At 35.8% G+C, this 22,370-nt stretch overlaps 2 protein-coding genes, 1 long non-coding RNA gene and 1 pseudogene across 3 annotated transcripts; all 4 read left to right on the top strand.

Annotated features, from left to right (window-relative positions):
• The first annotated feature begins 913 nt into the window (after positions 1 to 913).
• LOC144561615 (uncharacterized) lies at positions 914 to 4,355 on the top strand. Its single transcript, XM_078310629.1, has 5 exons — positions 914 to 1,299; positions 1,944 to 2,059; positions 2,466 to 2,601; positions 3,008 to 3,267; positions 4,160 to 4,355. The coding sequence occupies exons 1-5, from the start codon at positions 979 to 981 to the stop codon at positions 4,209 to 4,211; spliced, it is 885 nt and encodes a 294-aa protein (XP_078166755.1). The 5' UTR covers positions 914 to 978; the 3' UTR covers positions 4,212 to 4,355.
• Positions 4,356 to 5,683: 1,328 nt separating this feature from the next.
• LOC144561922 (uncharacterized) lies at positions 5,684 to 6,828 on the top strand (annotated as a pseudogene).
• A 5,066-nt stretch (positions 6,829 to 11,894) lies between these two features.
• On the top strand, positions 11,895 to 20,487 carry LOC144561593 (uncharacterized). Its single transcript, XM_078310602.1, has 7 exons — positions 11,895 to 12,377; positions 13,408 to 13,577; positions 13,914 to 13,972; positions 17,661 to 17,686; positions 18,216 to 18,399; positions 18,567 to 18,767; positions 19,602 to 20,487. The coding sequence occupies exons 1-7, from the start codon at positions 12,251 to 12,253 to the stop codon at positions 20,170 to 20,172; spliced, it is 1,338 nt and encodes a 445-aa protein (XP_078166728.1). The 5' UTR covers positions 11,895 to 12,250; the 3' UTR covers positions 20,173 to 20,487.
• On the top strand, positions 13,979 to 17,238 carry LOC144561594 (uncharacterized). The gene is made up of 2 exons (XR_013513891.1): positions 13,979 to 16,263; positions 16,294 to 17,238. It is a non-coding gene; the product is annotated as an uncharacterized LOC144561594 (long non-coding RNA).
• Positions 20,488 to 22,370: the final 1,883 nt, after the last annotated feature.

The raw sequence follows: 22,370 nt of genomic DNA on the forward strand, positions 1-22,370 counted from the left end.
GTGACAGGTCAGCAGTGACTCTTTGGTACCAGCTATTTCGTAGTCACGTTTATAACCATATAAGTTTCGGGAAGTTTATATCTCACGTGAATCATCACTTCTCGCGTGAGTCATATTAAATAGTTCCTTGGGGAAGTATATAACCTCTGCTTCACGGAATTGTTTCTGTTTATCCAAAGTTTATGAAAAGAAACCAACCATATCATTTTTAAAAGAAATAATATAAGTTTGAAATTTAATGCCCTCGTTTTATGCCAAAGAAAAAAAAAATCTTAAAATATACGTTCTTAGTAGATGCGATCAAAATGAAAAAAAATGACATAGTGGAGTTGGTTTCGTCACGAAATGACATAGTTACGGTACGGAATGACACATCACGTGTGTTGGTTACATGTTATGATTCACGTTTTCCGTGATGTGTCTTTTTCATATGCCGTAATCATGTTTTGATAACTTGACACGATACAATACATTACGTAGAAGATTTATTCACAGTATGACACAACACGTAATTATGCGAGTTACTTGACCATTAAATTTTGATATATAGTAAATTTTAAATAAATTAACATAAATTATAATTAAATAGTCACGTTTAGTTGTCACGTAATAATTCGCGTACTGTAATCATCTCTTGATATTTTTTATCACAATACTTCACGATATCTTCTTTTCACTCTATTTGCAGCCCTAGATCAAATCATATTTTTCTATATAGTTTTCAGAAATTAAAGTACCATTGCCATTTTTTTTAAGAATCTGAGTTTCATTAAGAAAAAATTCTACTCCCACTCGTAATAATAAATCCTATAAACCCCTTCTGGCTTCTAGAAGTAGTGACGACTGACGACGGGATATATATTGGCTCAAAGTTACACCCCAGAAATATCACTAGTCTAAAATCTAAATTACATAATTTTTCGTGTTTCTCTTTTGAGTCTTGATTGACAGTCGGCGCACTTGCTCTTGTACTCTCCAATGGAAGCAGAAGCAAAGCAAGCACCAATGGTACCAGCGGGGCTGCTATTCTCATGTCCGCCTTTCTCTCTCTTCCGCCTGAGGAGACCAATACTGAGGTCAATCGCTCAGGTACAAGCCAAGTACGAAGAGGTCGAGAAGGGCACCAAATCGTGGCTGGCGGAGCAGCCCTTCGCCGTCGAGGCCACCGTATGTGGCGCCAGCGCCGCTTTTCAGAGCGCCGTCGCGGCTCTTTCCGTGTCGTACCTCGCCGGCGACCAACTTCGTCTCCCTGATTTCTCCTCTCTCCCCCTTCTCAAACCTCTCAACATTCAATCACAGGTCAACTGCTCTCTCTCTCTCTCTCCCACTCTGTGCTTGTATTCTTGTGCGTGGAGTCCCATACGCACCTTGTGGTGGGAGGTTGACATGTGGGACCCCGCACGCAAATTCGCAAGCAGGGGTCTTCTTTACGTCACTCCATAACCAAGTTCAAGCTCGTTTTCGTCAGTAGCCTCATCTTCTGATTAAATTAGGGATTTACATGTTGCTGCCTATGATACCATAGATTTTGGTACTGGTAGAGTGGTTATGAGACATAGGATTTCATATAATTTCTTATTTTCTGTTGTTAGTGAATCCACCTCGTGGATTTGACTAAAGACAACGGATAGTAACTAAATTAATGAACTGATCAAAACTTGTGAGTTTTGCAATTGGTGCAGTATTATATATACCAGTATATTAAGGACCTGACCATGCTGGTATGGTGCTGAAATGTAAAGATTAAGGAAAGCTTTCAACCACTTAATTTGACTTCACTGAAAATTGCCTTTGGTTCTAAGAAGAAATAATATATTCTTCGAAGTTAAATTTTTTTGTTTCTTATTCTACTGGAGCTCCTACGTTTAAGTTCAACTGCACCTTATAATTATTTGTTTCACAGTTTGCAAAAAGCATGTCTGATGTGATGTTTACTGGTATAGGTATCGTCAAGTTCCCCCTTTGTAGATGCTCGTAATTTTGCAGTAATGGAGGGTGCAAATGAAATTATATGTTGTTCCATGAGGAGGATCAGAGGCAAAGAGGATCTTCAAGGACGGTAATCCCTGCTCTTTTTCTAAATTATGGACTTGAGTGGAGCCGTTACACTCATTTTTCAAATATTGCAATTTTGACCCAATTTTAAGAACTGGTACGGACAATAGGGTCCATGTTTCAACAATTGTTCAGGGAAATTCTAAATTAAACTGATTAAGCAATATACTGTTTATAATTGATCCTGCACAATTAAGACAGATATCCTCTATTACCTCTTCCTATGCAGTTACGCCTCAAAGTAATTATTACCTTACCTGCAATTTTGCAACATGAATTGAACAATAAATTAAATAAGGTAAGACATACTGAAAGAAGTACTTGATTTTTCTTTGTGTTGCCCTTTTGCCTTTTCTTTTTTAGCAAAGTTTATTCAATATTTATGTATATAACTTTGTTCCTTACTGTAGTATGGTAGCGGGTTTTGGTTCTGGTGCAGTATTTTCCATTGTAAGTGGCATGGGTGGTGGATCTATTTCCCGCCAAGCTGCCTTTGCTGTCTCTTCTGGTGTTTTCTTTGCAGCTCTTCGAGGTGGCCTTTTTCAGGTACTATTAAAATTTTAATTTCTCGAATTGCCTACCAACCTCTGTTAAAGTGTAGGTTGACAGGAAATATGGTTTGGATACTTGAGGACAATATTTTTTTTTTTGTTAGTGTTAAAGTTTATTATCTTGTCCTTACATTTTGTCACTTGAAACTTTTTTTAGCCTTGAAAGGAAATTTTTAAGATACGCACTACCTTTTTATGGTTGGCTTCTAGAGACAATGGGGTAAAAATCCTAAACTAGAAAGACAATAAAGAAATAAATTAATCCTTTGGCTCTCTTAACTAACTGCAACTGTGGTGGAGCTACCAACCTATGTATGATATTATATAAAATCTTCATATTTAATGATATTAAATTGTTACAAGTATTATTGTTACATTTTTTTTATTTTTTATTTTGTCAGATTGGTCAAGCAATCTCAGTTTGGTCTTCTAAGAGACCTGGTATTGAAGCTAAAGTTGTAACTGACAGTGTACCGTCTCGCCAATCTCAAGGTGTAGTTGATATTGCACCTAGTTGCCAGAATATAAGTGCACTTGATAAATTCACAGCCTTTCAAAGAGACCTCCTTTCAGATGGTACCTTGGCCATGGAAAATTCTTTACGGCCGTTAAGAGAGGCCTCTCTACAGATGGCACTTTGCATGCCTCTTCTCACTGACACGTAAGTAATCATCGTGATTATTTATGATAATTATCATGGTCATCATCATCACAATAAGCATGATTAGGATGATTTTGCAACTGTACCGTATCCAGTCTTTCTGCATTAAGTGTTATTTGATATGGCTAAGTTTTGCTGGCTGTATAAATAAAATCTGTTTTATTTATATTTCTTGATACTTCTCAATATAGGAAGTTGTTCAATCTGTATATATTGATTAATTAAAATATTAAAGACCAAATAGGATCTTTCCATGTGTTTTGGCATTCTTTGCAACCACTGCATACAGTGTCGTCAAGTTTTCTTTGTCATTACTAATAGTACCATAGATATCGTTGTCAGGTCTCCCCTATCTTTGCTAATAGTTGTAGTAGTACAACTATTACACCAAACCACTATTACAACTATTACACAATAGGAACTTCTAGTTGTTACGTACTGCTTGATGGGACAACATCATTCTTTTTTTTTTTTTTTTGAGTAAAAAATGCTACTAGGCCCGTTTCCATTTCTAGAAACATAGTCAAATTACAAATTAACTGTTTCTATCTCTTTCATTCTGTTTTCTTATGTTAGTCTTGAACATTTTTGTTTTGTTGATCAATTCTTACTTTTGGTTTGCTTTTTTGAGTGATGAAGAAGTCTGTCAAGCCAAGTCCCACATCAAAATTGTTACTCGGGCTCTAAATATCTTGCCACTTTTCAGTCCTAGTTGGGTTCTAGTTTATGTTTGCTTGATTTGCTTAGGTTGGGTTTATGATATTGTTGTTATCCTATTATTGGTATTGGTTGTATTTTCATTTTCTTGTCGGCCTTCTTATAATTTCTATTGTTCTAGCATGATAAATATTTTCTGGTATTTGAAAATCTAAGTTTTGGTGTCTGTGTGCAGAAGCTCGGAACTGAAGAAGCTGCACTCGGATTTATTGAGTGAAAATCTCTAACATTTGTTTGGTATCATTTGAGAGATTTTGACCATATTTTATTAATGTTTTAGATTTGTTATTAACTTCTTTCTATCTGTAATATCAATCCTATTGATATATTTTTTTTTTATGTGAATATCTCATAAAGCATTTTTGTGTACAGCCGTGCTAATTTTTTAGAGTAGATTTATTTTGTAGTTATTGTTTGTTAGTAATGTATGCAATAAGTTCTTGATGTGGAAGCTTGAGCATTGTCAGGACAATCAGTGTCTTGTTCATTTGTTTTTGTTTTTTTTGTTTTTTGTTTTTTGTTTTTGTTTTTAATGATTTACACTTAAAAGGGAACAGGCCACTAGATAATTATATTTGTTTTTTGTTATTACTGGCGATTTGTCTCTTAAAGACATGATAATTGTTAGCGAAATAATTGTAAGTTCGCTATACTTCTCAAAGTGCAGTGTTGCTAATCTTATGTCCATACACAAACCTACTGCTGCAATGGAATGACAAGTTTTGGGTTATTTATAGGGGTGCAAACGGATCGGATAATGATTAAATCATATTTGTATCTGAATTTTTTTTTTTCGGATACGGATATGGATCAGATATTTGACGGATACAAATATAGATTGGATATTTGTAGATATGTACATATTTTTTTTTCATAATATATATTAAATTATGTGGTATATATCTACTATTTGAATATGAATAATTAAAAATTAAAACTGTATCCGTATTTTTACGGATGTTCGGATATTAGATATCTATATCTAATTTTCGAATACAAATACGGATATGATCGGATAATATCTGATACTTTTGCACCCTTATATATTGTGTACTCTTATCTTCTATTAGAAGTGGTTAACGAATCTGATGTAACATTTCAATTGACTGAAATTTGGGGTGCGTAATTTGCTTAGAATTTTGCTCCGTGCTTCGTTGGAAAACCAATACTCTCTCGCTGGGAGGACAATTATATAATATAAAAGGGAAAATTTCCAATGTACCCATGAAATTTTTTAAAATAGCCAATTTTCTCATAAAAACATCTTAATATCCAATATACCCAAAAAAAATTTGATGTTCTTTCTTTTATCTCCTTCTCTTTATTAATTTTTTTTTAGACAAATATACCCTCTCGTTTTCAAATGAAGATATCCCTTTTAATTAGCAAGATTGAATTAGAGTTGGTTTTGAATGGAAACCTCCGGTTTTCTCTGGTTTGCAAAATAAAATAATGACAATTTGAGTTTTGGAGGTACGATGCATATGATAATCTGAGTATATTTGAACTAAGGTAATAATGAAAATATAGAAGAGGTACGATGGATATGATAATGAAACCATTTGAGTTACGGAGAGAAAAACAATGGTCTAATCGAATGGAAACCCCAATTACTACAGTTTCTATGTTTTGGAATGAGAATTAGAGTTTTGGAGAGAGAAATTGTGACCGAGAGGTCTACAATTCGAGAGGTGAATATATCAGAAATTCAAGAGGTATACAACTCTTTACATGTAGATTGGTACCGCTCTCTTCTGCTCGTAAAGCTCTTGTCTTCCTCTGTCATGGGTATGGGATGGAATGTAGCGACTTATGACAGTGTGCGGGTTAAAACTCTCGAATGCATGGTATAGTGTGTAACTGTGTATGGCATAGATTATGAGGGTCATGGTCGATCCATGGGAGCGCGGTGCTACATCAGGAAGTTCGATCATATCGTGTCTGATTGTGACCGATTTTTCAATTCAGGAGAATAGAAGAAAGAGTTGGTTTTTGTACAGAGAGTCGATGCGATAGGGGAGAGTAGGGTTGCAAATAAATCGAACTTGTCATAGTTTGAGTTTGGTTTGAATTGAATTTGAATTGAATTTTTTACGAACTCAATTTCGAATCTTTTATGAACTTTTTTACAATAAGAAAAAAGTGATCGTAGTCGCCGAAAGCGAGAGATGAAAGTCTTTTAAGGTTTTAGAATTGAGAGCAAAGGTTACGACTTACGAGTTATGACTTATAGCTGGGCGGTTTTATGTTTTAACTTTTAAGTCGCAAGCAAATATAAGTTATTAGCGGAAATCAACGGTTCACGTTACTTTAAGATTCGAACTAGAATAGTTTGCGAACCTATTTCGAACGAACCAGGTTCTTGTTTGAATTTGATTTGAATTAATTTCAAACTATTTCAAATCAATTTTTTTACGAACCTTTTCGAGTCAAACTCGAATCGAATCACGAGCTACGAATTTTCTGTGCAGCCCTAGGGGAGAGCGATGGCACTGCTGATCCACAGAAAGGACCCCACTTTCTGGGATGGTGCTGTTCTTGTGGCTGTGTAAAATATAAGAGAAAGTGAAGCCACATCCGGTACTGGTTTCATTGTTGACACAAGTAGAAGAAATTATTCCAGTGGAAGATTGTTCCCACTTCCCACAAAGGATGTGGTTGAATCAGCCTTTAAAGTTTTAAAGGCCAAATTAAGCGCCAAAAAAAATAAGAGCCAACAAATTGATATACCAAGACAAGCCAAGAATAAAGACAGCTCTTGAATTGCGGTTTCTTTGCGGGTTAAAGGATCGGACACAACATCACTTGGCCATGTGGGTGGGTCCGATGTGTCATGTACTATAGCAATGGCATGGACATTTTTTCAAACACCTTCCATGAAGAATAATAATAGGTGTATAGAAATACAAGCATAATGTAATGAGCCCAGATTAGAAGAGGTTCATTAATCGTGATAAATTCTCAACTGTTAGTGGTAATTTGCAGAGAACATTTTTTTTTTTTAAGAAATTTGGTACATGATGGCAACTAAATCGAATTTACTGGATATCAGAACAGACGCTTTGAGTTAGTAGTAGATTGAATTCAATCAATTTGCTAATTTAAAATGACAATTCCATTTGAAGAAAAAGATATTTTTGTCTAAAAAACATTAAATTTCTATGAGGATATTAGATATTAAGATGTTTTGATGGAAAAATTAGCTATTTTAAAAATTTTCATGGGTACACTAGAAATTTTTCCAATATAAAATGCGAAGCATATCTGTAGTATGATCAAAATTTACTTATTTTGATAAAAACAGTGGATGTTTGGATAGGTACGTATATGTAACATGTTGCATGTAGATCTTTCCTATACTCATTTTGTATGTTTGGATGTACTGAGAATAGTGAGAATAATGATAATAGCGTTGTTCCAATCCATTCAAATATACTCAATTGCTATTCGAAACAGGGAAAATAGTGCTGTTCCGCTATTCCTACAAAAAAGTCAGAATAACAATTAGTGCTCTCTCAAATGTTCAATCCCTCCATCGCTATTCTAAATGTTCAATCCAAACAACATTTTCGCTATTCCGAATAGCACCACATCAACACTATTCTCATCTACTATTCTCAAATAGTAGCTATTCTAGTTATTCTAGAGTGCATCCAAACGTATCGATATATATATATATAGAGAGGTTGGCTAAGATCAAAGTGGTAGTTCCTGAGCTTTGGTGCTACCAATTCGTTTTTTTAATTTTTAAAGTTCAAAACGTCGATCCGAACCGTTCAAGTTGTTCTCCATATTAAATTGTGCTTGGAGACCAAATTTTATATTTTTCTGAATTGTTTTACTATTTATTAAGCCACTTTGAAAACAGCTGATCCAACGGTGGCTTCTGATATTACTGTTTTGTTAAGCCACCGTTGGATCAGCGATTTTCAAAGTGGCTTAATAAATAGTGAAAAAATTTAGAAAAATGTACAATTTGGTCTCCAAGCACAATTTAATATGGAGAACAACTTGAACGGTTCGGATCGACGTTTTGAACTTTGAAAATTGAAAAACAAATTGGTAGCACTAAAGCTCAGGAACTACCATTTTGATCTTAGCCAACCCCCCCCCTCTCTCTCTCTCTCTCTATATATATATATATATTTAATTTGATCGACATCTTAATGTTTCTATCAAGCGTGTTCATGTGTGTTGATGCTTATCCATTGTTAGATAGTTGATAACCACATTACAAATGCTGACAATTTGGTAAAATAAAAATAATGAAGAGTAAAAAGAAAAATTAAAGACATTCTCCTCCTAGAGAGGTAAGTTATGTTGGATTTAGAGACGTCTAATTACAATAATTAAGTTGGACATACGTGCATTATGATTATGATATCAAATACTGTCACAAGATTACATTTATGTAATTATTAAAATATGCCAAACAATGTGATTAATTAAGTCATGACATTATATGTATTTAAATAAGGTTTTGGATACGAATACATATAGAATAATGTTAATCAATTATAATTGTTAATGGACCGATTATAGTTGATTAAAATAATAGCAGTGATAAATTTAGACAAACTTGTCTCACAAGTTTTAGCTAGGCAAACTTGTCTCACAAGTTTTAGCTAGGCAAACTTGTCTCACAAGTTTTGCACTGCTATAAAAGGGCTGGGTCTCCATAACCTTGAACTCATCATGATCATTCTCCATTGTCTTGCTCCATAAAAGACTAGATATTATGCCTTCAATTCGTGAGACAGAAACAAGTAAGAGAGAGTTCAAGAGTTGTGGAAGGACTCGCTAGCCAAGTAATTTTGTAGGTTGAGCGTGCGAGCAAGTCAATCAAGCCATCTACATCGATTCCTTTGATATTGCTTGAGAGGCAATAGACGGAAGGCCATAAAGATGGAAAGTAAGTAATTTCCGCTGTGCTTATTTAATTCTTACATAGATCTAGGTTAAGGTTTCAAGTAAATTAGAAAAACCTGACCTTGGGCCAACAAGTTATGTTAAGAAAAGACTGTTTTTGTTTAAATAGGATTAGTGCATCATTTGTTGTTGGAATTCCACCAAGGAACTTATATAAACATTTTGGAGAAGAAAAAAAGAAGCAAATTATCTCAAAATTCTAGAGGGAGAGCGACTGGTAGTCGTTTTCTGAAGTTTCCTGTAAACATCAAGTGATTTAACCATCAATTTGTGCTTTTATTTAGCAAAATCAAATGATTTCGGATCCGTTATGCGCATTTATGTTCCTTTTTTTTTTTTCTTTTTTTTCGTGCAATTGGTAGTGATTTGTAAAATCCAATGGTCTTTATGACAGTTTGTAAAATCTGTTCATGTAGGGTTTTTTTTTTTTTTAAAGAAATTAAGATGGAAGTTTAGCTTTCTAAATTCAATTATTCCTAAATAATATTCTTTATCAGGAGATGTTACTGTTACCCTTGATACTAGATTCTCATGTAATGTTATAACAACATTTTTTTATTCGAGAAGAAAAATGAGAATCAAGTTCTTAAATTTCATTAAAAATATTGGCATGATCACAGTGATGTGATCGTTACAACAATGTAAAAGCGTTTTAAAGAAAAGGAGAAATACGAGATCAAAATAAAGAAAGAAAGGCAGTAAAAATCACGTGTGTCAAACTATCAATGTCTAGACCGGTGATGCTACAAAAATATAAAATTTTAATAGCAATAAATAAGTAACAGTGGCACAAATTTTAATATAAGTCATAACAGAGACACAGCGAAGAAAGAGAGATTTTTTTGGATGACCTGACTAATATAAAAATCGAATAACAAATGGTTAAAAAAAATCATAAAATTGTTTATGAAAATTTAAGTATTTAAACTCCAAGTATTTTTCCTCTTATGAATGTTTAATTGATTTTCTTATAGTTACCAATATACTATCTTACTGTATTAGTCAAATAAATTTTCATAATTTTTTTTTAATAACCAGGGAAATAATCATCATATATGTAGCTTTTTGAGACGATCCTTTTTAACTCAACTTTTTGAAGCAAAATCTGAATTTTGAAATTTTGATAGCTATGCTAAAATGCATTCAAAATGGTCATGCATTGCATGCTGTCTATAGTCTTAGATTGCAGTGCAAATTTCATGACCTACCGTAATATACAAGGTTCATGAAAAACTTGCTGGAGTGTTTCATTTTCATAAAAAATGATAGAAAGATTCTGTGATATTCTAATTTAAAGGAAACCCACTAATTAGAGTAGTTTTAAAGGGGCGTACTGTCAAATTACCAGATGTATTTTCCAATCACAAAAAGGTCAATAGAACAATAAATAAAAGTGGTGCATAGTAGGTGTATTAACCAAAATGAGTATACACCAAATATAACAAATCAATATTCGGAAAAAGTCCGGACTCTCGAACTACTTCAAGAAAAGGCATGTATGAAGCAGTGTTGTAAATAACGGTATGCGGTCGTCGGACGGATAGGGTACCGTCAAGTGATTAATTGTGAATAATTAGAAATAATTGATTAATTAGTCAAAAAATTTCATAATGGTTTGATCACTGCTAATAACTAATTGGCTAATTAATCAGCCTAAACGGATGAAGCAATTTAAATATAATTTATATATTTATGTACAATACATAATAAGGTTCCCAATACCCCCACCCGGATCCAAATTTATTCTCAGCTAAATCAAATTCAATCCGGTGCTTATTTAAACGGTAAGGTCTCCAATAATCATGCATGTCAGATTAAAAGAACATCTGAATCATCTCATTCTAAATAATAGTGCCTCTGTAGTAATATCTACACAGAGGATACAAATTTCCCAACCTCCGAGAAAAATAATAAATTCCAATTTTGTTCTTTTGTTCGGGACAGAAAGCACTGTTTTTTTATCTTATAAATCTTAAAACTGATACGCAAAGATATGCTAATATGTTGACTTCTTTTGAATACGGAGTGGACTGTTAGTAGTTGCGTGTTGGCTTACAGATGTGGAAAACACGATCTGATCTCTTTTCATCAAGAAAAGAAAACATGATATCTTTTGCTGAAGGTCGACCCCAGTATTTGACGAATCCATATCCTCGACTGAGGTAACAAAATATTTCTGTTTGGATCACGGCCGTCCGATCATAATCGAATATGCATCCTCGGAATATGAGATATCTTTAAAGGATACGCACTCATCGGAATCTGGATCAACCCAACACAAAGTGGAACGCAAGAGATCACTTTAATAGTCGTGCGAATTCTGATTGCACGGTCCAGATTCAAACAGAAATATTCTGTTACCTTAATACGAATTCAGTATTTGACTAAATGTACTAGTCTAACACCATCTGTGGGTCCCATTTGTCATATCCCATCATACTTTTTAGTGCTCAGTAGTCGCTATCCGCCACAAAGGATCTAAATATAAAACCAGGCGGCGAATGAATTGCTGATGACGTTACTATTTTTCATGTTTGACTATTTGTCAAAGTTTCCGACCCGATCCGTTGGACTTCTAAGCGTAGATTGGTTGTGCTACGATCTTTTCAGTAAATTTGTAGCGGGAAACTAAACGCCCTCATGAGATGACCCGTTGTATTATATATAATACACGAGTGAACAGGAATCGAGACTCTCCGACCATGGGGTTGTTCGAACGAGAAAATGAAAGAAAGAAAAAGAGGGAGGCGTACATTAACGAAAGAAAATTTAAAGTATGAAATGTGAAGAAATGAAATAAACAGTAACTAGGTCCTTTCTGCAGTCTTTAATAATGGATATATCCATTACCTTCCTTATACTGTGGCCTCATTATGCTATTTATGAAATTGAGTATCAAATTAATTTATAAGTGAAATTGTTAGTATAATTGATACCTTTCATACAATCAATTATCTGTTTGTGCAATTAGAATTTAGAAATGCTGCACAAACTGCTTTTAACAATCACTGGATATGTCCGTGTTAAAGAAAATGGAGAGGAATGTAGCAAAGAAACATACGAGGAACAGACCATAGAATCGAAATCTCTCCATCAAAACAAGAAATAAAAGCGCTTTCTTTCCTCTGCGCTCCTTCTCTCTCTCTCTCTCTATAATTGTCCATCCACTCGCCGCTTCTTCATATATGCAGCTTGTATAATCTCCCATTAGCGGCTCAGTTGTCCATCGCCGATTCCTCTGCGAATTCGGTTCCACCAGGTAGCGTGTGCGACGAACTCAAGCAATTCGAATCAGATCGAATTGAATTGGTGGGAGGATTGAGGTGTGAATTTGGTGATGATGGATCTGCACGCTAATGGAGATTCTTTGGCTCAGACAAGTTGTTCGATCTGTCTCGAGCTGGTGGGAGATCAACGCACCAGATCCGTCGCCAGGCTCCACTGTGGCCACGACTTTCACCTCGGTAGTTTCTGTTTCTCCCTCTTGTTTCTTTCTCTCTTTTTTTCTTTCTTGTGCCAAAATTGGTTGTTGGATAGGTTAAATTGGGCTTAAATTTTGGTCTATGGATGCTTTTGGATTTATACGAACCAGATATTCTTTGTTAGTGGATGTTGATCCATCAGTTTGTTAGGTTCTGGAATAACTGAAAATCATTATCTCTACTTGGTTTATTATAAAACTTTAAAGTATTTTGTTTGTAACGGTTTGCCTGTATCTCATATGGTCGAAGCAATTACTCCAAAAGTAAGTATTTAATTATTGGATATTTTTTAGGCATGAAACAAGCAAACAACAATTTCTAGTGAAAATCTCACCAGCCATAAAGAACCAAGTTGGTACAGTCGGACCCCTAAATAGTGAAAACTGGTGAGAAATGTGGGGACTAAGACGAGAAAGTGCAGCAACAAAAATGATTCCTTTGTTGTGTCCAATTAAATTGGTGTTATGTTTTAATTACCCTACAGAAAAAAATAAACTACAAACCTATAGACAATTTGCTAGCATATATGCCCTTGCTTAATGAGAAATAGTCCATAAACACCCTTCTGTTACAAAAGTATATCTTACATTCCGTTAAACTACCTACTTATTAAAGCTAGTCAAGCTCCTTTCATACTCTCAACTAGAAATCTGGGAAGCTCTAAGCAGTCATATGGCAAGGTTAAGTGCGTGATTTTGGGAATTTGATCGTGGTGAATTTGCGAAGCATGGCTGTACCATGACATACTTCCTAGTGACACATATTATTCCATATTTGGTTCATGGCATGGGAATGAACTATACTTTTGAGTATAAATCAGTAAAAAAAGGATCTTGTAGGGTTTGAACTATACTTTTGAGTCCAGAAAAAGAGGGAATATGTACATTTGGACTACCTCAAACATTAAATTGCTCTATTTAAGTCCAGAAATGCAATGTGATCCTCGAGAATTTGTTCCACTTAGTGAACCTCCTTTTAATTTATTGCTGACATGCATTTATTGCATTATTAGATTGCATCGGATCGGCATTTAATGCAAAAGGGATGATGCAGTGCCCCAACTGCCGAAAGGTGGAGAGAGGCCAATGGCTTTACGCAAGTGGACCTAATCACAACCATTCATCATCAGATGATTTCGATTGGATGGGAGATGACATTTATGATGTCACATTTGCTGAACTGGTACTAAATTACAGCAATTTCTTTGCTTTCTTATGTGTTATATTGTTTCTACATTAGTTTTCTGAGTACATGCTACTGTGTATTACCCATGGTCGCATACTTAAACACTGCAAAACAGCAGCATCACAGTTGAAAATTATAAAAATTTAAGTCTTACCTCAATCCAATATCACTTTGTTATTCGTAATTTTCTTTTCTTCAAAGTTTTTTTATTTGTTTTCTCACTGTTCAAAGTAATAAAAATTGGGCTTACAATTGAAGTTCCTGCCAACAGAGAACAATAAAGAAAATAATAATGCCAGCTATAGAATTTAATTTTTAATAATTGCTTTTCAGCCAATTGGATTTCATTGGTGCCCCATTCGTGGATTCACTCAGATAACTTCAGTGATCGAGTAAGCTTCACTTTCACTTCGTTTGATAACGAAATTACAGCACCTTCACAGGGCATTTTCATTACCCCTATCCTGTGGTACCTTGAAATATCTATATGCCCCTGGAAGACAGGAACATGATGTATATAAAGTAGAAATTATTATGAATACCCCTTCATAGCATAACAGGACATAATCTGTGTAACTCTTCCTTTCTTAAGTTACTTAGGACGCTGTCCGTGCTAACCACCTATAACCTCAAATATACATATTTGTCTCTACAGAACCACAAATCTAATACCGAAACCACAAACTTGCACATATATCTGACAGAATTCTGGAACTATCAAATATAATCAATTTGTAGTAGTTTCTAGAATCATCAAGCTAATAATTAAAGCTCTATAAATTCTAAATTATAATGCTTTGTTAAATAAATGTTGTAATATAGCCATTCGCTCTTTCTCTTAACCATGATTTTACTGAATAGCAAACCTAGCCAAACAACTTCGCTTAATTTCCTTCGCGACTCTCATATTTTCTCTCCTGCGCTTGTGCTCCTTCCTATTTCTCCTGTGCTAGTGATTCCTTCTTCCTCACATATCTCTCTAGTGCTCTCTTGTTGTGTCTCTCCTTGAGAAAGGGACTGGTATGATAAAGAGAGGTACTTTGGAGAGTTTGGGTTACCAATCTTTTAAATATGGTGATATTAGCACCCTATTTTTTTGTTCTAAAGCAAGAAATATGCAAGTCACCTTTTTATGGTTGTTTTACTGATATTGGGGAATACAACAGTGTTTTCTTTAGTTGGAATCTGTTGATATAGCATCGTAGAGGCCCAAGCCCAATTAGATAATTAAATCAAGATTGATCTAGAAACTACTTCAAGTTTTCACTACCGACTTATATTATCGGTCAACAGGATTGAGCTAGAAATTTCGATGTTATTTAATATTTTATCTTGTAGCATGTACAATATTCTAGAAAACTCATTAACCAACATAATAGGAGTATAAATAGATGAGTGAGGTCCGTGGATAAGGTGAGAGTGAAAGTGTGAGGAATAGATCAAAGTCTTGTAAGCCTTTGTACTCTCCATTAAGTAAAAGAAATTAGTTTATTTACTCCTCTCTTCTACTATCCAATTCTACTATCCAATTTGTAGATTCAACAATTGGTATCAGGGCGGGTTTGGTCCTGTTGGCTAGAAGGTTCGGATAACCCATGACTCTGTCGTTGTGTCGAAGGTCTTGCTGATTAGGAGGTTTGTGTAACCCCTCAGTCGTGGTGTCGAAATGTCAGACTTGAGTGGCATGAGTGGTCTGATTGAGAAGTTAAATAATTATAATTATAGAGACTTGTAGGAGACTGTGGGTGGTGATGAGATCGAACTGCCACCAAATTTGATCCAAGCTTACAACAAGTGGAACGTGAAGGCGGGTCGAGCGTTATTCGTGTTGAAGGCTACGGTGGACAAGAGCCTACTATCTCACATGAAGATGTGGAGACACCAAAACAGGCATGGGATGTCTTCGCCGCGTTGTTTTCAAGGAAGAATACAAGTTGGCTGCAACTGTTCGAGAGGGAGCTGATGAATATCTCCCAAGGTGACAAGACTGTAAGTGAGTATTTTCTGAAAGTAAAGAATTTGTGTAGGGAGATTGAGCAGTTAGACGCCAATGCGAAAATTGGCGAGGATAGAACGTGGCGGATAATCCTGAATGGCATGAGGTCGGAGTACAGTGCCTTCATCACGGCAATTTAAGAATGGGTGACGCAACCAACCCTGTTGGAACTGGAGAATTTGTTGGCCAGTTAGGAAGTTCTTGCCAATCAGCTGTCAAGTTTGACGGTGAAGCACGAAGAGGAGAAGGTCTTGTATAGTGGTCGACGTGGAGAGTCGAGTAGGGACCAGTATCGAGGACAACCTGAGACGAAGAACACTTGTCAAGAACAATGCAAGAGGTGCTCGTGTTCAGGGGGAGCTCCTAAAGGCCAAGAGGGCAAATGAGCCGTAGGTGGTGAATACCGGAGTAGAAGAGTGGAATGCTACAATTGTGGACGACGAGGACATTATGCGAGAGAATGTCGCTTCAGAAAGAATGAAGGAAGCTTTGTGGTGACCACGAAGGAGAAGGCACCAAAGGAGGTCCCAAGTGAAGAAGAGTGGGACGCAGTGGCGACTGTTGCGATGCAGTCGGTGGTCGATGTAGAGTACGTCGAAAGAGGCTGATGAGCCTGAGGATGAGGAGATCGACTTCGAGTTATGGTTCTTTGAAGAACCAGTCAAGGAGACCGGAGTTGTGAGGTGCGTGGTGGCTGACGAGGAGAAGCCACCAGAGAGCATAGAGTTGGAGGCCATCACCATGAAGGGTGATGATGACGAGACGACATAGAGGAGTGTCCCTGTTGTGAAAAAGACTGCAGGACGAGAGTTCGTGCAAGAAGATGCAGCTCGTCAGGTGATCTATCGAGAGAAGAAAACTCGATGACGACTTTTGCCAAGACAACATGAGAAGAAGATTTCAGAACCTTCTCTTGTGGAGATGACTATTCTGGAAGATCAAACGCATATGTATGAGCAACTTCAATTTCAGAAAATTAAAAGAAGAAGCAAGAACTATGATGATCCAAATAAACCCGGAGCACCAAAGACAAAAACAACACCAAAATGGTGCTGAGGGGGAGTGTTGAAATAGCAGCACCGTAGAATCCCAAGCCCAATTAGATAATTAAATCAAGATTGATCTAGAAACTACTTCAAGTTTTCACTACCGACTTATATTGTCTGTCAACAGGATTGAGCTAGAAATTTCTATGTTATTTTTAATATTTTATCTTCTAGCATGTACAATATTCTAGAGAACTCATTAACCGACATAATAGGAGTATAAATAGATGAGTGAGGTCCGTGGATAAGGTGAGAGTGAAAGTGTGAGGAATAGATCAAAGTCTTGTAAACCTTTGTACTCTCCATAAGTAAAAGAAATTAGTTTATTTACTCGTCTCTTCTACTATCCAATTCTACTATCCAATTTGTAGATTCAACATAATCTATCATGCTTATTATTGAAGTCCAAGGAAAATATTAGATTATTGTTGGCCCTTATGAGTTAGTAAAGTTCTTTTCCATGTTAGAAGGGTTAAAAAAAGGAATAACAAACCTTGAAGGGTCTTTTTATTTCCCTACACCATTGATATATGACAAACGTCAATAGTATCAATTGATATGTTATGTTATTTACCATTGTTGATATCGTACTCATAAATGATAGTTCTTTTAAAAATAAGGAAAAACTATGTTATATGAGATGTTGGAATTATGGTTTATTGACTGCTTTATCGCCGCTAAAACTGCTAAACACTAAATGACTCCCTTGTGACTAAGAACTTGTGAATACTATTTCAAATCCTATATACAAATTAAGGAGAAAAAAGAGAGGTTAGGAGGCATGAGCAATATCTTTCTTAATTTATCATAAGGATAGAAAAGGACATTTTGGTTCCAATGTAAATGATTATCAATTGGTAAAATGAGAGCTTTTGTGGTTTAGAAGGGTAAATACGATATATTACATTTGGAACTTTGGAGGGGGACAGGTGTAAAAGGTTTTCAAAGGGTATGAATGAAATTGTGTGTTTTCTTTTTTATTGCATTTGATTGAAGATTCAACCACTGATGTTTTTTTTTTCCTTATCACTTCTTCAGGCAAGAGGAGCATCAACCATATGCATGTAAGCATGTTTTACATTTTATCTCCTTTGAAGTAGGTACTCTGTTTGGGTCATTTTACTGGTAGAAAGCAAGATGAGAATTATAGCATCCTGGGGTTACTATTGTTGTTGGCACCTTTTGTTTAAGTAAAATATTGATTGACGAAGAACAGTGTCCATAATGTATTAATTTCCAATAATCTTAGAGCAAGTTACTATAGAATAAATGTAATTCTAAGCAAAGCTCAGAGTAATTTCATGGTTAATCTCATTACAAGGTCAGCCAAAATTATTTTATATTTGTACTAGAGTTCAAGTTATGCCTAAAGGAACAAATTAACTATGATCATCTAAAAATCTTGAAAAAGAAGAATCTAAGTTATCTTCTTTTTTGCTAACAAGAATCAGCCAATGTTATTTCCACAATATTAGATGACATGATGTGGAAAATTAGGGCACAGAAAAACTGTATAAAGTTACCATAGAAATTGCAAATGAATTCATTTTCTGATTTATACTAGTTTGTTTTCTTTCCTTGTGTTCTTCAAAGATTATGATATGATGGGTAACAACTCTTCAATTGGTGGGGACCACACAGCTGGCTCAAGCAGCACCAACTCACAAAATGGCTGCCCATACATGGCTCAGCATTCAATGCATGCACCATCCTCCAGCTCTGCTTCTATGGACACTCGACCTATCCATGAGTCCACTACTCAGCTATTCCACTACAGGTTTTTATATTTATGATTGCGGCAGTAGCGTTGACCTGAACTGATTTGGTAACATGAGTCTACTTGTCTTTTTTTCGTAATGAATGGAAGTAGAGAAAACTACAAATAAAAAAAAGAAGAGAACAGAAACCAAACATTTCAAGTTTTCTTAATCTACTTTAATGCAGGGGGGTTCCAGCTTTCAGCGGGGCCCATCCAGGTATTGACCTCATGAACCCGCATGGCTTCCCTGCTGAGGTTGTCTCAACAGTTCCTTTAGCTGAGCATCAGCTCCATCAGTTTGGAATTAGAATGCCAAATAATAGGACTGATGCCGTGGGCCAGCACAGAGTCCCGCTCATGCCAGTATTACCTGCCTATCCAGCCGGGTTAGTAATAATTATTTAAATATAAAAAATATCCATATTTCTTTTCAGGGTGGTCCATAGGAGTACCCGGTCTTTTGCTTTTCGTGATGTTGTTGTCCAAAATTGGATTTCCATTCTGATCCATTGTTACTGTTAGGTCCAGTACAGCATGTGATGCCTATCTTACCGCTGATTGAGTGATCTAGGTTGCACTTCATGTTTTGGTTTTGCCTGGCTATATAGCGACTATTATTGAATGGATGGCGGACTTTATTGGGGCTTTATGTCTCACAACCCCTAATTTACTAGGGTCCGGATTCCCTGAAGTAATCCAAATTTTGAGTTTGCATACGATCAGAATCCGGGCCCCCGAGGTAGAATGCATGGGGTCCTTTAATATTCGTGCCAAAACAGGTTGGACTGTCCAGATCCAAACTCAAAATTTGGGTTACTTTAGGGGATTCAAATTCAATTAACATGCATCCAACCCCCACAACCACCACCAAAAAAAAAAAAGAATATAATATGCACACAAAAACCCAACCACAACCACCACCAGAAACAAAGGAAGTTGAAAAATGAAGTTCTGTTATCTACCTGCAATTCAATTCAGTATAAAACATCCAAGAAAAAGTAAAGAAAAAAGCAGTGCTGCTTTGTTCTCTGATCGGTCCATATATTTGATCGTTGCGTGTAATGGATGCATGGTTACGGGTATAGTACTATCCGGTGACTAAAAACCTAGGAGCTATTTCCTTAAAACATTATACAATTTTTAATATATATTATTTTTTTCCCCTTGCATTAGTTTTCTCTTCTGTTATGAAAGTCATTTTCTGACAATTAGTGTTACAGACCAGTGCCAGTTCCACGCAGTGGAAATGTTGCTGTAGGCTCAGCAGTGGCAATGGTCCAACCGCCAGTAGCTGAGGTACGGACCAACCATTCTCGAGGGAGCAATGGCAGTACTGGTACAGCTACAGGGCACATGTACCAGCCAGCAATGCATGCCAACAACCCATCTTTAGTCTCAATGCGAAGAGTCAGGCCAAGGGGTGTTACTTTCTTTTCATCGGTATCTACCACTGCCTCTACTACTACTACCAACAATGCTGATATGGGTGGATTATACAGCTTCAGCGTTGCGGGGTCAGGAGACCGACCTGGTCCACCTGACAATCAGAACTTAGGAAGGCACATGGACCGGTTGTATGCACCCTCAGGCAGGGAGGGGCCGATGCAGCTGCCTTGGATCCCACTGGAGGGTGAGTCTCAGTGGTGGAGCCCTTTTAATCCAACTCAAAATGTACAGAATTTAGCCAGTTTTGGTCAGAGGCAAAGCGGAGAACGGATCCCACAGGGACGGTCAGACAATGGGTACCCACCACATATGGGCCCATCTCGGATGCAACCGCCTTACATGTGACATGCTATGTTGATGAAGTTGGGATTTGAAACTTGATGTGCAGGCCAGTTCTGCCACCGCGTGGTTCATTTTGTACATTGTTGTGTGAAACTGCATGGAAAAAGAAAAAAAAGGCAAAACTGCTTAACTTTAATTACTATTGCCGCGGCAGAGGGCTGTCTGATTTGTGGAGTTGATGGAAAAACATAAAAACATCCTCATTTTTGAATGGTTTGGAAAAAATGCAACGATAAATTTTCAGAAAGTAGCCCAAACTGTTATTGTTGGTAGTCTCTTTAATATTTAAAAGCGAGTCAGAAACTGGGGTACTCAAAATTTTGGAATTTGGGGCCAAAACGCTGAGGTTCATTGAGTTTATGTTAAATTCTTTTCAAGGAAGGTTCAAGTACCTCCACCTTCTGTGCCTCCAATTTTCTAAAAAAATGATGTCAGAAAGATTTGAAGTTCAAATTGCAGAATGAAATACTAGATGTAATTTTTGACATTTTCTCCATGTGCATGTAGTATTGCAATGATTTACATGCAAATCTAATAATAATTTTGCTCGTTCGAAAAAAATTGCCTAGATTTTGCCCTGTAAAGATTTCAATATTTTCACTCGAAAAATAATAAACATTTAAAAATGAATTTTGTACGACTTTAAATGTAAAAAAGATGAAGTTTGATTTGGACGAAAGATGGGCGAAATTTCCCAGGCTTGCTTACCACCTCTCTATGTTTTGTCATTTTGAAACAAATGATGATTTAATGGAGATGTTCGAACCCTTCATGCTCTCGAATGCTCGCATGAAGATCTTCAACAATTATCATTCGTATCTAGTGGTGTCATCAAGTATGGGTTGGATGAAAATATTTTTGTATTTGTATCTGTCTAAACTTAATCTTATTTGCATTTTGTCTATTAAAATTAACGAGTAAACGAATCAACAATGAATAATTGTTAAATAAATTGGTAGATTATATAATTCAACTGAAAAAATACAACAAAATTAAATAATATATTAAACACATCATGCATGTAATATCTCCAGAAAATATAAACTACTAATTGATAAAACAATATAACAAGTGTTCATAAGTTGTTAAATAAAAATATAAGAAATATTCTATAAATTAATCTCATAATAATTATCCTAGCTACTTTTATTTATTAGAGTAATGATTTCATCCCCCATTCTAGTCCCCTAACAGTCCCCCTGGCCATTAACTACTTATGGTAACTATCTCTCCCATTCTAGTTAGTCTTTCTAACTGTTTTGACCCCTCTTTCTCTCCCGATCAACAAAAAAAAAATCACGCTCTTCATGGCCTTCACAGCCTCTGCCTCTTCTCTTTCTTGGCGTGGTGCACCGTTGAGATCCGGTGATGTGATTATTACAATACAAGTAATAAATCCTAATTTACGCTCAATTCAGTTGCAAGTGTATAACCTTGTCGAGTAGTACTTAGGGATCGTCTCCACAGGGACAAGTTGGAATATTAACTCTAACCTAACAATTTAATTTAGTAAAAGTGAAATAAAAAGGTTTTGTGTTTGTTCAAGTGGTTTGTTTGATAGTGATCGAACTAAATTAAACTAAAGTCTTAAGGCAAAATTCGGTTTTTAACAAGAATGAGAAATTAGGGTTTCTTAGGGTTCCTATCCACTAGTGTTACGACTAATTGGTTTGTAAATTTTGTTCTTATATTTATGAAGGCACAATTGGATGTTGTAGGTACAAAGTGATCTCTATATTAATACCATATTTAAATTAGAATAAACGCCACCTCTCGGTACTTGGCTACTCTAATATAAAGTCATTAAGTTCTTACTGTCCCAATTGATCTAGAAAACTATCTTTCACCTCTCGGTACTTGGCACAATTTTCTAAACTATTAGGTAAAGCCCGTATAAGACAAGCGTCACCTCTCGTTACTTAGCCTATCAAATACTCTATTCCTTATGGTCTGGACCTAATATTCAATTTCTCAATTGCAAATACCAAATCCTAGGGTTTCATGTGATTTCGATTAAGTCTTCACAATCAATTAAAATAAAGAATAGATCATAACAAAGAACAAGAATATATAAAATAAAACCAACTAAATCATAACAAAAGTTTCAAGTACAACCCTAATCAACCCTAAAAAGCCTTTTAGCCAGTCATGGCTAAAACACAAATGAAATCAAAAGAATAAAAGAGTTCCAAAGGAAAGAA

The sequence above is a fragment of the Carex rostrata genome, chromosome 11 (genome assembly GCF_964058835.1).
Source record: "Carex rostrata chromosome 11, lpCarRost1.2, whole genome shotgun sequence".
Classification (NCBI taxonomy): domain Eukaryota; kingdom Viridiplantae; phylum Streptophyta; class Magnoliopsida; order Poales; family Cyperaceae; genus Carex; species Carex rostrata.